Below are 14,718 nucleotides of genomic sequence, written 5' to 3'. Positions count from 1 at the left end.
GGGGAAGCTCACTTTTGCTGCCCGAGTCATCGTTCCTGGACACACATTCATGCGTGAACTATGATCAGCGTGCCCTGAACTGTATCTGTGTATGCGAGTGCGGTGCATAAAGCCCACCTTGAGAATGGGTTTGCTGGCCCCTTAGTAGATGCGTGGCTTCTAAAGAGGGTGTTGAAGGGCATCCAGCGATGCCATGGTACGGCTGCACTCACCCCTCGTCTTCCTATAACTATGCCAATCCTACGACACCTGACGGATGCACGCTGGAAAAGTAGTATCCTGAATGGCCATGACAAGCTGTTCTGCCAAGCCGCCATGCTGCTTCTTTGTATTTCTTCGGTGCGCTGAATTCACTAATGGCATCACACGGGGCTGCACTAGCTCCCCTGGTGACGGACGCCTGCAACTCTTCCTGCTTTCATCCAAGACGGACCCATTCGGTAAAGGCGTTACTAGTGACATTGGCCCGTCTGTACCGCCGTACTGCCCGGTCCGTGCCATTGTTAGCTACCCATCTGTCACTCGTCGCGAGGGACCGGAGCAACTCTTGTTCGTACTCTCGAACAGACAGCGGCTGACCAGGCAGTCATTCACAGTAACAGTATGGTCTCTTGTCTCTGCGGCCGGTGTACCATCCCAGTCGAACTACTCCGGGCATTCGGTCCACATTGGTGCAGCCACCACTGCTGCTATGGCTAGTGCCCCCGACTCCTTCTTCCGAGTGGCAGGTCAGTGGAAAGAGCGATGCGTGTCTACGCTACATCCAGACTACAACAAGCGCATAGCGCCAGCTATCATCCCGGCTTGCTGCCGTGCCATGGATGCCATGATCCCCAACTCGGGTGAGTAATGAGCTACTGAACTCTAGCTGCGCAATGCTTGCCGGTGCTGACATTAATTGACCCTTGCTGTGCGTCAATAGTGCTTAGCTAACGGAGTGCTGGTTTCATGGGTCCACTCTCACAACTGGTGTTATCTAGCTATTTGCTGCGGCTCTGCCTTGCGCTATATTACATCCATTTAGCATTGCAGCTCTACGTTGAGCTAACAGCAGCTCTACTTTGAGCTAACAGCAGCTCTACTTTGAGCTAACAGCAGCTCTACTTTGAGCTAACAGCAGCTCTACTTTGAGCTAACAGCAGCTCTACTTTGAGCTAACAGCAGCTCTACTTTGAGCTAACAGCAGCTCTACTTTGAGCTAACCGCAGCTCTACTTTGAGCTAACAGCAGCTCTACTTTGAGCTAACAGCAGCTCTACCTTGAGCTAACAGCAGCTCTACTTTGAGCTAACAGCAGCTCTACTTTGAGCTAACAGCAGCTCTACTTTGAGCTAATCGCAGCTCTACTTTGAGCTAACAGCAGCTCTACTTTGAGCTAACCGCAGCTCTACTTTGAGCTAACCGCAGCTCTACTTTGAGCTAACAGCAGCTCTACTTTGAGCTAACACCAGCTCTGCTCTGAGCTAACACCAGCTCTACTTTGAGCTTCAAACCAGTTGTTTCGAAACCAGCACTCCTCAATCCAAAGATGCCTCGCTATTGACTTGTTTGTGTGAGGGATGGGGCTAATGGTGTACTAGCTGTGCTAGTACTTGTTAGCAACAATCCGAACTAGCGCACACACTGCACTGCATTGCTTTGTACTGCATTCAAGACTGACGTCATGCGCTTTGTTTTGCTGCGTAATCACAAATGGCACCAGCCCATTTTTGCGGAAAAGAAAAACAAACCTTGCTTGCCCTGTTGTGCTCTTCCAGACAACGGATCGTGCTTCAGCAGTGTTTCTTTTCCCACCATCCCTCCCTATCCAACTTATTCACACCATCATAATATTATCGTACCCACTAACCGGGTCCACTCTCACAACTGGTGTTATCTAGCTATTTGCTGCGGCTCTGCCTTGCGCTATATTACATCCATTTAGCATTGCAGCTCTACGTTGAGCTAACAGCAGCTCTACTTTGAGCTAACAGCAGCTCTACTTTGAGCTAACAGCAGCTCTACTTTGAGCTAACAGCAGCTCTACTTTGAGCTAACCGCAGCTCTACTTTGAGCTAACAGCAGCTCTACTTTGAGCTAACAGCAGCTCTACTTTGAGCTAACCGCAGCTCTACTTTGAGCTAACAGCAGCTCTACTTTGAGCTAACAGCAGCTCTACCTTGAGCTAACAGCAGCTCTACTTTGAGCTAACAGCAGCTCTACTTTGAGCTAACGGCAGCTCTACTTTGAGCTAATCGCAGCTCTACTTTGAGCTAACAGCAGCTCTACTTTGAGCTAACCGCAGCTCTACTTTGAGCTAACCGCAGCTCTACTTTGAGCTAACAGCAGCTCTACTTTGAGCTAACACCAGCTCTGCTCTGAGCTAACACCAGCTCTACTTTGAGCTTCAAACCAGTTGTTTCGAAACCAGCACTCCTCAATCCAAAGATGCCTCGCTATTGACTTGTTTGTGTGAGGGATGGGGCTAAGAGGATTTTGCGAGCATAATCCGAGAATCCATGAAAGCATAATTCCATGATTTCGCGAGCATAATCCGCCGGAGCCTACCCGGGAAGAGAGTGTCCGCGACTCAAGTCCCAAGGTCGCATAAAGTAGCAAATGTAGCGTATCGTACCAAATGTAGCATATTTTGCTACAAGGAGCAAAGAATTCGCATAATTACACTGATATCAGTTCTGGTAATCAAGCTTATGCTGACCTTTCATACAAACTTCCAGCCAACTTGCCCATCATGCCGGCGGTTTATACTGGGCATATCAACCTCATACAAACCCCATATAGACCACCACCATCCAAACTCCTTTTTAGAGATTGAGAAGAATTTTCGAGCAATATTATTCTACTTTTGTGTGATTTCGAAGCATATTTTGAAGCAAATGGCCAATATGCGAAAAGCATAATATGCGAAATTTTGGAGCATATTGGGGCCCTCCCTAATCCCTATCGTAGAAACGTGGTCACATTTGGCCGTAGTCTGAATAGCCTATATACATGTAATTGAAAACACAATAATTTAGTTCGCGCTTGTCCAGTCGTGCTCCGTATTAATTTTGCTGCAGCTCGAACGATCATGACATGAGGATTGAGGAGTCTCGCGAGATGTTGACAGGCTAGTCGCGTGCGACAAAACTCAAAAGTACAGTGCTGGCAACTGAAATCCAAGGGGGTCGGATTTCAGTTGCCAGCACTGTAGTTAGTTACCGTGCGTAGTTGTACTACTGTCGTGGACATGGAAATCCGGTCGCACGTCTAGCGGCCCCAGGCCAGGGCGCTGGCCATGCAGTCGCGGATAAGCGGTAAACACATGCATTGTGCGCTGAAGCACGCTGGTCGCATCGGATCAACATGACTCGACTACACTTAGTCTTACAGTCTTACTGTGAACTGCGCGCAGCTTTCCGTAGACGCGCTGAGTGCGCCGGCCCGGGTCAATCAACTGGATTTCCATGTCCGCTACAGTACTGCAGTGCAGTAGTTAGTAGTCTCCAGGGAGTCGACTTTATACGACTCCCCGGGCGTCTCATGCTGACGAGTTCTGTGGCTGTCATACTCAGAGAGTTACTGCCAAATACTGTTTGGGCGAATGCTTTCCTGCACTTGCATGCTGCTGCATGCATCGCCTAGACGGACCGCTCCATGACTGCGACCACAAAAGAAAACAGTGCAAGTATGCCATGGCATAGGCAGCGTTTGTGTGCTGTTTGCGTCTCAAGAAACACAGAACACTATTAATTTTTTTGCTTCATGAACTCAGTTGCCGGCGTTGGCTCAGTGTATTCTGGCGAGAAGACATTTGTCTCGCTTTCGAAGATAGTTCTCCTGCAGTTGATTCCTGGCCGTACTTCTTCCTGGGGTACGCTCATTGTCCCTTCAGCTTGAGCAAGTTCAGGACGACGTGAAAGAGATTTCCTATCTTCCCAGATTTGCGAAGCACACCTCGAGTCAGGGTAAGCGAGAGCGATATAGGTTAGTTCAGTTGAGATTTCAGTTAGCGTGGCGTTAGCACGAACCTATGTTGGACTGAATCAGTGATTGTTTTGGTTTTGTTTACCCGTGAGTACGGTCGTTCATGTTTGCGCGAGGTAATTTAGTTATTGAGTGTAGAATGAACACGTGGAATCCTGAAAATTTGACCGCCAAAATGACGCGGAAAAAACTTCTAAACACCAGTAGGGATTCCAAGATATAATTCAAATTCATAATTCAAGCTAGCTTGTTCTTGGACAATGTCACCCAGGTAATAAGAAATCCAATGGTACCAATTTCTTTTTATCAAAATTGGTCCAGGCATTCGAAAGTTATAGCCATTTTTCTCTGGCGATCAAATGTGAAATCGGCTCAAAACATGATCAAACTACTGCATAGCCGCCACCTACTGTCGTGGACATGGAAATCCGGTCGCACGTCTAGCGGCCCCAGGGCGCTGGCCATGCAGCCGTAGCACGTTTTATCATGCACTGCATGCTGCTGGTCGCATCGGATCAACATGTGCACTGCATGCTACGTTCTGTACGCGCTGAGGGCGCCGGCCCGGGTCAATCGACTGGATTTCCATGTCCGCGACAGTAGCAACATACATTTTCACACGAATTAGATGAAATTTGGTTTACAGTCAGCCTCTTATCCTTGCCTTGAGCGGATGGCATATGCACACTTCGATTTGGCAAACCTACCCCTCTTCTTCACACGGCTTTGGCCGAGAAGGACGTCAAGTCACCAGCACGGCTTTGGCCGACAAGGACGTCAAGTCACCAGCACGGCTTTGGCCATTGCCGACACGGAGGGCAAGTCACAAACACGCCAATGTTGATGTTGCCGATGCCGTCTTCTGCAGACCTGGCAAGTTGCGAACCAAATCCAGAAGACGCTGTCGATGGGAGCTGGGATCAGGCTGATCATGATGAGAGATCTCCGACACCAACCAGTTCGATCGGTAATGACGGCAGCTCACTGTTCTCCGCCAGCGCACGAGTCGTACTTCCGAAGTAAATCCAAGCCGCCGCCTGTTCTCCTTGTTCCTTGCAAACAGGAGATAGTACAGAATCGTGTACTACGTCGTGCTCACTAGGCAAAGCGCAATCCTGGTCTTCGTGCTGCTTGATACTCGCGACCAGCTGACTGTGCTGCGGGTAACATCCTGTTGAAATGCATTCGAAGCCTTCCGTGTACCACGTTGTACACGTCACATTGACGTTAACACGTGATGTATCAAGATCACTTAGGTCGTTCACAATCGTTTGATCATTCAACTGGAAGGTGAAAGTGGAATGCACTATCTTCGGAGCGTTCGTCGTCCAAACCTTTTTTTTAGTTGAAGAATACTTTGATGCAGGTAATACAGAGCGCACCGTCACCCTTGACATCGCTGTCAAGTCTGCAGTCTGATGATGAAGATGATTGACAGGGCAAATACGACGACACTACATACACTTCCAATTCCAATAGCTGTTCCAAGCTGCAAGCCTTCCTCTGCAGAATCATCAGTCGTTGAAGAATATGCGGGTGAGGCAGAGCTCACCGTCACGCTTGACATCGCTGTCAAGTCTGCAGTCTACATCGCTGATGTTGCTGATTTAGGCGTTGTGGTGACTGTTGATGTAGTTGTGTAGGAACCGCATGTTTTTAGAGCAACAAAATGGCAAACAAAAAAGAGGAATTCAGTAGCAGCGGTCGAGCATCAAGTTACAGTCAACTTGGCTAATAACGACTGCGGATTTAACTTCGTGAACAACGACAGAATTTCCATGCCCAGAACAAAAGACAGTTCTGGATAGTGGCCCAGAAGCCTGACCACATCTTTCGGCCACACGCTGTGGACGCGGAGGGGTTGATCCTGCTTCATGTCAAGTGCTGGTGTTGATGTCCAGGAAGCGTTCAGATTTGAACTACCACTCGACATGCGCGGTATCGTACTACTGGCATCACGCGAAATTAGTCGCTGGGATGTGGGGATCGCTGACCTGACTTGTTGATCTGTGCCATTCAAGATTATTTTAAACATACGCAAAGTGACTCTAAATACATGTAAAAAACAAACCTTCTGCAACCGTGACCGAGACAGTTCTGGAGACTGGCCGAGAAGCTTGACGACATCTTTCTTCCACACGCTGTGGGCGTGGAGGAGTTGACTCTGCTGCTCTACAGTCCAAATCTTCTCTGTACCACGTTGTACACTTTAAATTGAATGTAACACGTGACGTATCAAGATCTTTTAGGTGGTTCACCATCGTTTTATCGTTCAGCTTGAAAGTGAAAACTGAACGCACCATCTTTGGAGCGTTGGTCGTCCAGATAAATGGCATGTCTAAAGCTGGTACTGATGTCCAGGAAGCGTTCAGATTTGAACTACCACTCGACATGCACAGTATCGTACTACTGGCATCACGCGAAATTAGTCGCTGGGATGTGGGGAACGCTGACCGGACTTGTTTAGCTGTGCAGAAAAAAGGACACAATAATGGAAAGAGTGAAGAATTAAAAAAAAAACCCTGATCAGATTGAGCTGCAATTTCAAAATTTTGGACATCACGGAGAGTTTCAAAGTATCAGGAAATTAGGCCACGTGCCTTGTACTGCTCTTCTTCTCTCCGAACGCCAACACTTGCAAATCAGACACGAAAGAAAGAAAAAACTCATCAGTCACGCCACCAGGACTCGAACCAGGGATCCTCGCGAGCAAGGTGCCTGGTTCGAGTTCATAGTCCCAAATGGGCTGCAGTGCGTGAAAGCGAGAACTGCGAAAACAAGCGTCCTACATCAGAGCATCCGGACACAAGTCCATGAATGGAAGGTGTACGGGAAGCATACGAGGTGCACTGCCAGGCGTACAGAAGAACGTCGTAGGGATACGACATATATTTCGATCAACTTCTCTGCGATCTCTTCTGTGATCTTGATTCGTCGGCCGCCACATCGTGAACGACTGCGAGAGAGATCAGCAAACTGTGAAAACAATGCATGGCAATGCAGGGTTGCCACTTGCTCCGATATTTCGGAAATCGTCCGATTTTTGATCGCCTGTAGGACAAACCGACCGATTTTGTTCCCAAAGAGGGACAACCGACTATTATATTTTGAGCGCTTTTCAGTCCAGTTGGCCATTCTGCACTTCCAGGTCACGTTTCGCCAGTCATTGTACATGTACATGTACATGTAGCTTTACAATCCACGCATGCTTGCATGTGTGTGGACAGTTAAAAATGTGTTCTGGGGCCCCAATAGCAAGCCATTTTCCTTAAAAAAAATACCCAACCCAGGACTCCCGTCACATTTTTCTCCCTCGAAGTGTGGCAGCCCTGCAATGAATCCTGCGCTTTCAAGCCCTCTCGTTCATAACCGAATGTTTATAATAATAATCGACAGGCGATGGCCTGTCGAGGGGATCTCCTGATGCAAATCAAGCAAAAGAAATAAACAGTGCGTATTATAGAGATATGATAAACTTCTTGGGTATGATAACCAACAGAACAAATCTCTAATAGTTTCACCTCTAGTTTCAATGCAGCACTAACCCAAGCAAAGTCCTGCATGTAGAACCAAAGCCGGCACACATACAGAAAATACCATCACACACATCACACACACACACACACACACACACACACACACACACACACACACACACACACACACACACACACACACACACACACACACACACACACACACACACACACACATGCACGCACGTATGCAGACATACGTATCCATGGACGCACTCGCACACACACACGCGCGCGCGCACACACACACACACACGCACACACACACACACACACACAAACACACACAGAGTCTTTTCGCGTTGCGACGCATTGGCTGAGTCACAGGACATTGCATGTTGCACCAATTGTTGGAATCCAGCACTCCACGTACCCAACTAAATGCAGCCTGACATCCTTTCGTGTGTGCTGATTCATGCGCGCTTGTCCTCATGTCTGCACATGTCCATGTCCGTGTGTGTGTGTGTGCATGTCCGTGTGTGTGTGTGTGTGTGTGTGTGTGTGTGTGTGTGTGCATGTCCGTGTGTGTGTGTGTGTGAAGCACGGGTTCATGGTGAACCCCTCCGCGTCCACAGCGTGTGACCAAAAGATGTGGTCATGCTTCTAGGCCAGTCTCCAGAACTGTCTCGGTCACTGTCGAAGAAGGTTTGTTTGTACATGTATTTAGAGTCACTTTGCGTATGTTTAAATAATCTTGAATGGCGCTCCACGCAGCTTCATTGTAAAAAATATGATGGTTACCAACTACAGTGGCCCTGACTCAACTGCTGAATTTAAGACGAAAGAAGGGATATAATGATGGTCTTGCTGATCAAAACCTAAATGTACTGACCTAAAGAATGCTTCTGTGTGAAATGTAGCTGCTGAGTATTACAACAAGGTGGTGGGAACTGAAATCTAGCAACCATGAATAGAGTAGAGTCACGGTTCACTGCACAGTCCACTGTTCACATTGCTGGGGTTGTACAGTCCGGGACTGGTATTTCCACAAGGCTGGATTTCATTTGCCAGCACTGTATCTGTATTGTACTGGTACATGCTGCATCATTGATGTGCTGATTGTACATTTTTAAAATGCCTTGTTGCACCAATACTGGGGTAAGTCACTGTGTGACTTCTCAGTGTGCATCGTGTTCTAACCGTGAAGTATACACTACAATTATTTCCCTAGGGTTCCCTGGAAGAAGGTCATGCATGTGGGGACTCCCCTAGTCAAATAATACACTCTACTACTACTACTACTACTACTACTCCACTAAGTACAGTCATTAAGTTTTATTCACGCCACAGATTAATTGCTGATCCTCTGATCATTTGGGAGACTAAAATCCGTCTTCATTTATATTATGACTTATGGTATGAATTCTGGAGCTGAGTTTTTGATTCCAATGAGCAACTGGCTTGAATTTTTGCTTCCTTTGTCTCCAGAACGGTGCCCTGATCTAGTATCAGCGCACTTCAATTACAAACCCATGGCAGGTTTCAGCAGGGCGATTGGTGCGCAGGTATCGATAAGATGTCAAACGGGATATGTATGGAGCAACGGTCTGGCTATCACCATCTCTACGTTCCACAGTGGCGGAGTATCGCACCCAAGTCCACCAAGATGTGAAAGTAAGTTTGTACAATATGAGGGCTTTTTCAGGACTTTAGGAGTATGGAGAATTGAATTGTTTTGGAACTTTATCTGGGTGTGCTGAGTTGCCGTACAACAACAGCGGTTTCAAATGGACGTGAAATTGTGGACAGGTCGTTGGTGTCTCAAAGTGTTGACTGGTGTTGGATGTTCCGGCTTTGGTGCTTAAGCCTAGTTCACATTCGACGCAACGATGACGGTACGGGACGTAAGCGCCTGTTGGGACGCCTGGGGTGAGCTGTAAAATCCTGTACGATTCGAACGACACGACGTGCAGCAGTCGTTGCGATGTTCAACGTCGAACGGCGCGAGTCATAAGACATGGTCCGTGACGGGGTGACTTTCGGACCTAATTTCTTGTTTTCGGGACTTCTATTAAAATTGATTATTTCTCCTTGAATGAAGCGGAATCGAGTTCACAATACCAGTTTTTCATCAAAACCAAAAAAAGGTAGCCCTGAAAGTTGTGGCATTCAAATATTAGCCCCAGGAAATGATAGAACAGTTCCTCTGTCACGCTCCTGAACTGTCTCTAAATCCAATGAAGTAACCTGAGATATTATCTTGAAAAATTTCAACTCAAGCCGTGCTAGCCATTCTGTGAGTTATCGTGGAAAGCGAAATGTTCACAATGCTAAAAATCTCCTCTTGTACGAATCGGGAGTTGTCGGCGCACGACGACGTCTCCTGTTCACACTCGAATTGCAGCCGTTTTGTATGCTTGCGTTCCCGTCTACTGTATGGAAAGTTGAATCGATTCAACTTTTCACATAGCTTCCCGATGGTACGGTTGTGTTCCCGTTCCGGGTATTCACGTTCCATGTCGTCAGACCGTCCAGTCGCTTCCCGTCGATCATTGCGTCGCGTCCCGTCTCGCCCAGTCGAATGTGAACTAGGAGTGAGCTAGGCGGTGAACACTAATGCCACTGGCGTAGTTTGAGTGCACACTCATGTATGGGACTGTCTATGTGCACTTCAGATGTCTATAATACATGTGCTTGTCTGTTGGTATCTGTGTGCGTGTTATGTGCTGTGTTCTATTTAGAAGTCTCTTCTACAAGTCCTGATACTGACGGTACGTTCTATTTCTGTTTCTCTTTGCCTTGCACTTTCAGTGAGTGCATCAAGCACTGCAATGGGTTCTGAAAACACTGTATGACCACTGTGTTGCATCTACCGGTGCAGAAATGAACATTAGATCAGTGACAACACCTTTCTGCAGAATGTACTAGAAAGGATTTGTTCTAGTCGGGCAAACATGCAGGTGTCTTTCATGGTAGGCTGGATGTGCAGTCTGTATACGAATAGCAGTGCAAAGATGTGGGTGTCTTTCATGGTAGTCTCGGTGTGTACTCTATTATACGACCAGTATGTCTGTACCACACCACTCAGCATGTCAGAAGTACAGTCAACTTTGCGTATAACCACACTCGGCCGGGCATCAGAAAAGTGTCCTTATTCGCGAAGTGCCGTTATACCCGGAGTTTCATTACATGTCTACAGGTAGAATGGACTTTGTTCTGGGCATAGAAATTCTGTCGTTGTTCGCGAATTGTCGTTATATCCGCAGTCGTTATCAGCCAAGTTGACTGTAACTTGATGCTCGACCGCTGCTACTGAATTCCTCATTTTTGTTTGCCATTTTGTTGCCCTAAAAACATGCGGTTCCTACACAACTACATCAACCGTCACAGCAATGCCTCAATCAGCAACATCAGCGATCCAGATTGCACAAGAGACAGCGATGTCAAGCGTGACGGTGCGCTCTGCCTCACCCGCATATTCTTCAACGACTGATGATTCTGCAGAGGAAGGCGTGCAGTCTGCAACCGTTATTGGCGTTGGGATTGCATTCGGTGTCGTGGTATTTGCCCTGTCAATCGTCTTCATCTTTGCACTGAGGAGGCATTGCAGGTAGGAACTTCTTATTGATTCCTAGTTTATATCAGGGTGGCATGTGTACTCTTTTCCCTTGATCTGTTCGGTAAAGTACTGCGAGAGTGCTCCGTCTCGCAAGAGCATCGCACCTTGATTTCACAGACAGGGAAAATGATAATCGTATGGCGGAGTGCAACAAAGTGTCCACAGTGTGAGAACCTTAGTGAAGTTGGGACACCCTTTTTGAAGCAGGTTTTTGTGTGAAGGTCGTGTCCGCTCGCAGAAATTTCCACACACTTAACGTACAAAAGGTATTCCAGGTAAACACAGTTGCATTGGTTTCCCAATGCCGTAGTTTGGCTTAGTGGCATATCTGTTCATAGAACATGCAGTGATAACATCTGAAGAACAGTGCTGGCTATTCTCCACAGGCCCAGCTAAATCTAGAGCACAGAAAGCAGACCCACGTGGGCTTGAAATGCGCGGCGAGTAGAAGGTACTTAGAACAATTGATAGAGCAGAACGGTTGTATATGACAAAGGTCAGAATTACAATTCATTATTAAGTGCAAGACCATCGAACTTATTGATGATGTCATCAATTCTACTTCAACAGGGAACCTTTGGAACCTCTGGAAGCCAATGTGGCAAGCAGCAGTCCGCCAGCAGCCACTAGTCCACCAGCAGCCAGCAGTTCGCCAGCAGACAACTGTGCAGTGGATGACACTACGCCGACTCCGGAACGAACGATCCAATACTGCCAGGTGGAGTTGTTGCCCCGATGTGATGCTTCCCGTGCTTCGGACACACCGACAAGGAGCAGAGTTGATTACTCCATGATACTAGGTGTGCATGAGGGGAGCACATGGATTTGAGATCCCAACAGCATTGATGTGTAAGTACACTTCCTACAAACCCGCACTACTTGTACATGCAAAGGACAATAGGGAAAGTATGGTTCAGAATAAAAATCTCAGTACTCGTAGTCTTCAGGGTGCCGAGTCGAAATGCCTTGGACCGGGGAAGCGGAGACATTCCCTTCCTCCTTTATTCCTAATCAAACTCACCACTTCCACCGAAACTGGGTGACTGTGCCCTAATACTGTACTGGGCATGGAAATCCAGTCGACTGCCCGGGGTCGGCGCCCTCAGTGCATTCAGAACGCTGCGTGCAGTGCACAGAGTCATGTTGATCCGATGCGACCAGCTCGCTGCAGCGCACAATGCATGTTCCGCTATCCACGGCGGGCTGCATGGTTAGCTCCCTGGGGCCGCTAGACGTGCGACCAGATTTCCATGTCCACGACAGTAGATGGGGATTTTTTCGCAAAATGCCACTAAATGCGGCATTTATTTTTTCAGGCGTGCACCAGTCACCTGGTCACCATCTCTGCAGGCTAACACGTGAAGATTGTTAGGGCGCTTTCCTGTCAATCGAGTTGAACCTTGGTGCGAAACGTGTAGCCTGCAGGCATGGTTACCAGGTGACTCGTATACACATGAGCACGTGACCGCTTACTCAACCGTGTTCGATTGAGAATACTGGCCGAACGCTGCATCCCAGCCTTCTCGGACCAAACCCAGTTGACTCAGCGTCCAAGAGACTACAACATAAGGGCAAACCGCGGTCACCCATGTATTTAGAAAAAGAAAATGCCTCTTTTAGTGACATTTTCCATAAAAATCCCAATGTAGTAGGGCGCAATCACCCGGTTTCTGTGAAAGTGGGCGTTCGATCAGGTGATTTGTATACACATCTCTAGCTTTACACGGATTTGACTTGCTTGTTTGACAGAGACAAGGCAATGTTGTGAGAAGATGTCAAGTGACAGGTTCAGTGCATGTTGTCATCTTCGGCCTTGTTCTTCGTCAGCACCACTCCTACTATCTCATTCTGTCTGTCTTTCGGTGTTTCTTTCTCTCTTCCAATCCACTTTCCCGTACTCCAGGGCCTCGGGCAAGCATGTCATAAACTAGACCACGGTTCTTCTCGCTGACGTGCTCACCTGTACAAGACTTCTTCATCGTAACTGCAATGTTTACTGGTATCGCCATGCTGCCCTGTGTCTGTGCATCACGACTATCAGCTTACGCACGCGCACACAAACACACACACAGGAACACACACACGCCTGCCCGCACCCACCCACACACCCTCGAACACACACACACACGCACGCGCACACATAAACATGCACGAACACACATGTGCGCGCACGCGCATACACTCGCATGCGGCCACAAACACCCATCCACGCGCGTGTTACGTGCAATTCTCCCCACTGTTAATGTTGCTGTGCATAATTGAGCGTCGCAACTTCCGAAGTACCTGTGCAAATTCTTCGCCAGGGGATGCTCAATCGGCACGTAGTTCGACACACACCTGCATGCCGCTCTCCTACTTTTTGGTATCAAATGCAAAATCCTTAAAAAATGCCCTTTGCTCGTGTATTAAATATTGGTCATGCCCGCATTACACAATTCATCATGATTAGTCTTAGTTGTCACCCGTCCACTTGCATGCATCCCTGGTCACCAACTGCTAGCCAACACCCTTCCTCAGCAAAAGAAAAATATAGGACGAATTAGTGTTGTATTCTCTCCCTCCGCAATTGATCCCGTGTCCTTGTTTTTGTTTTTAGCTCTTTCCGTTTTTCCTTAAGCTTTTCAACTTGCTTCGTACATGCGCTTACCTCATCTTGCGCAAACAACTGTAGAGTTGGTATTGCTCGTTTCTTGGGGCCAAGTTACCTAGTTTAGCAGACTGTATGCTTTTTTTTTCTTTCAAAAAATAAATGACCGTATTGTATGCTTCCATGCCATGTTTTGTGACCGATTCTGAGCAGTCCCTAGTTTCGGTTTCCTTGCAGCTCGAGAAGTACATGTACTCCCTTTTGCTCTTTTCTTAGTGATGAACTTTGAATGGATCTGCTGCGCCTTTCATAGTACGAGGCAAGTTGCTGTTTGTTCTATTCTCTGCATTGCCAATTTCTTAACCGCTTTAGCACTAGCAAAGGTGCCGGTGCATTGTTTTTCAATTTTATCATCAGATTTTCAAAATTATATATTTTGTGCATTGCAGGAATTCGACCCAACCTTATGTATCTACTTCTTGAGCCGAGGAATAGATACTCAACGGGAGTAGATAGCATGCTATATATTTAGGGGGAGTACTAGGCACTGTACTAGCTCTGCCCATATCTGAACTGAGCACTGTCATGAGCAACCATAACTCTCTCCCAGTGTAGGGGGAGAGCATAGGTGATAGGTAACAAACTGCAATGGTAGACGATGTAGGTGCGGCTATCCACAGTCTATTGACAGTTGAATCAAAGTGTATACATTGGCCCGCTATGCTTGGTGAAAATCTAGCCTGTTTGTTCTTCAGTGCTCCGTTCTTCGGAGAATTCCTATTGCCTTCCACCAGGAAAGAAATAGAGCGCATGCCATACTGCATAGAAACAAATGGGAGAACTAAGGCACTTTGTGCCCTGCCCCGGGTGCATGCCTGGTGACCAGGTGCAGTCGCCCCGAGCTGGTACTGAGACTGAAGAAGAGGACTAGCAAGATGTTGGACCAAGCAGCTGCAGACAAAAAAACATAGAGCTTGAGGCTAATTGTATGTTCTAAAAAACAGAAGCATGGTGAAGTTCAATAGGCGTGGTTCGATCGAATCCAGAAACTCTTTCTTCACCCCCGACAAT

General features: G+C 47.5%; 1 protein-coding gene across 4 annotated transcripts; it reads left to right on the top strand.

Annotated features, from left to right (window-relative positions):
- Positions 1–3,704: 3,704 nt before the first annotated feature.
- On the top strand, positions 3,705–14,095 carry LOC135812042 (uncharacterized). Of its 4 annotated transcripts, none has more exons than XM_065325357.1 (7): positions 3,713–3,946; positions 8,043–8,146; positions 8,930–9,115; positions 10,186–10,212; positions 10,832–11,051; positions 11,631–11,909; positions 12,964–14,095. In XM_065325357.1, the coding sequence occupies exons 3-6, from the start codon at positions 8,974–8,976 to the stop codon at positions 11,887–11,889; spliced, it is 648 nt and encodes a 215-aa protein (XP_065181429.1). In that variant the 5' UTR covers positions 3,713–3,946; positions 8,043–8,146; positions 8,930–8,973; the 3' UTR covers positions 11,890–11,909; positions 12,964–14,095. The 4 variants fall into 4 exon arrangements, with proteins under 4 accessions (XP_065181430.1, XP_065181429.1, XP_065181427.1 ...); XM_065325355.1 differs by having other exon boundaries at positions 3,714–3,946; positions 8,077–8,146; positions 10,183–10,212; XM_065325354.1 differs by having other exon boundaries at positions 3,714–3,946; positions 10,183–10,212.
- Positions 14,096–14,718: the final 623 nt, after the last annotated feature.

This window comes from Sycon ciliatum, chromosome 3 (genome assembly GCF_964019385.1).
Source record: "Sycon ciliatum chromosome 3, ocSycCili1.1, whole genome shotgun sequence".
Taxonomy (NCBI): domain Eukaryota; kingdom Metazoa; phylum Porifera; class Calcarea; order Leucosolenida; family Sycettidae; genus Sycon; species Sycon ciliatum.
Note: the sequence above shows the minus strand (reverse complement) of the source record. Positions and strands in the feature narration are given on the sequence as shown.

Excerpts from the sequence above, each read along its gene's own strand:
- LOC135812042 (XM_065325355.1), top strand. The coding sequence starts at position 8,974 with ATGGCAGGTTTCAGCAGGGCGATTGGTGCGCAGGTATCGATAAGATGT. Across the intron at positions 9,116-10,182 it reads AAGTCCACCAAGATGTGAAA|AAGTCTCTTCTACAAGTCCT; the intron begins GTAAGTTTGTAC and ends TGTTCTATTTAG. Across the intron at positions 11,052-11,630 it reads GCACTGAGGAGGCATTGCAG|GGAACCTTTGGAACCTCTGG; the intron begins GTAGGAACTTCT and ends CTACTTCAACAG.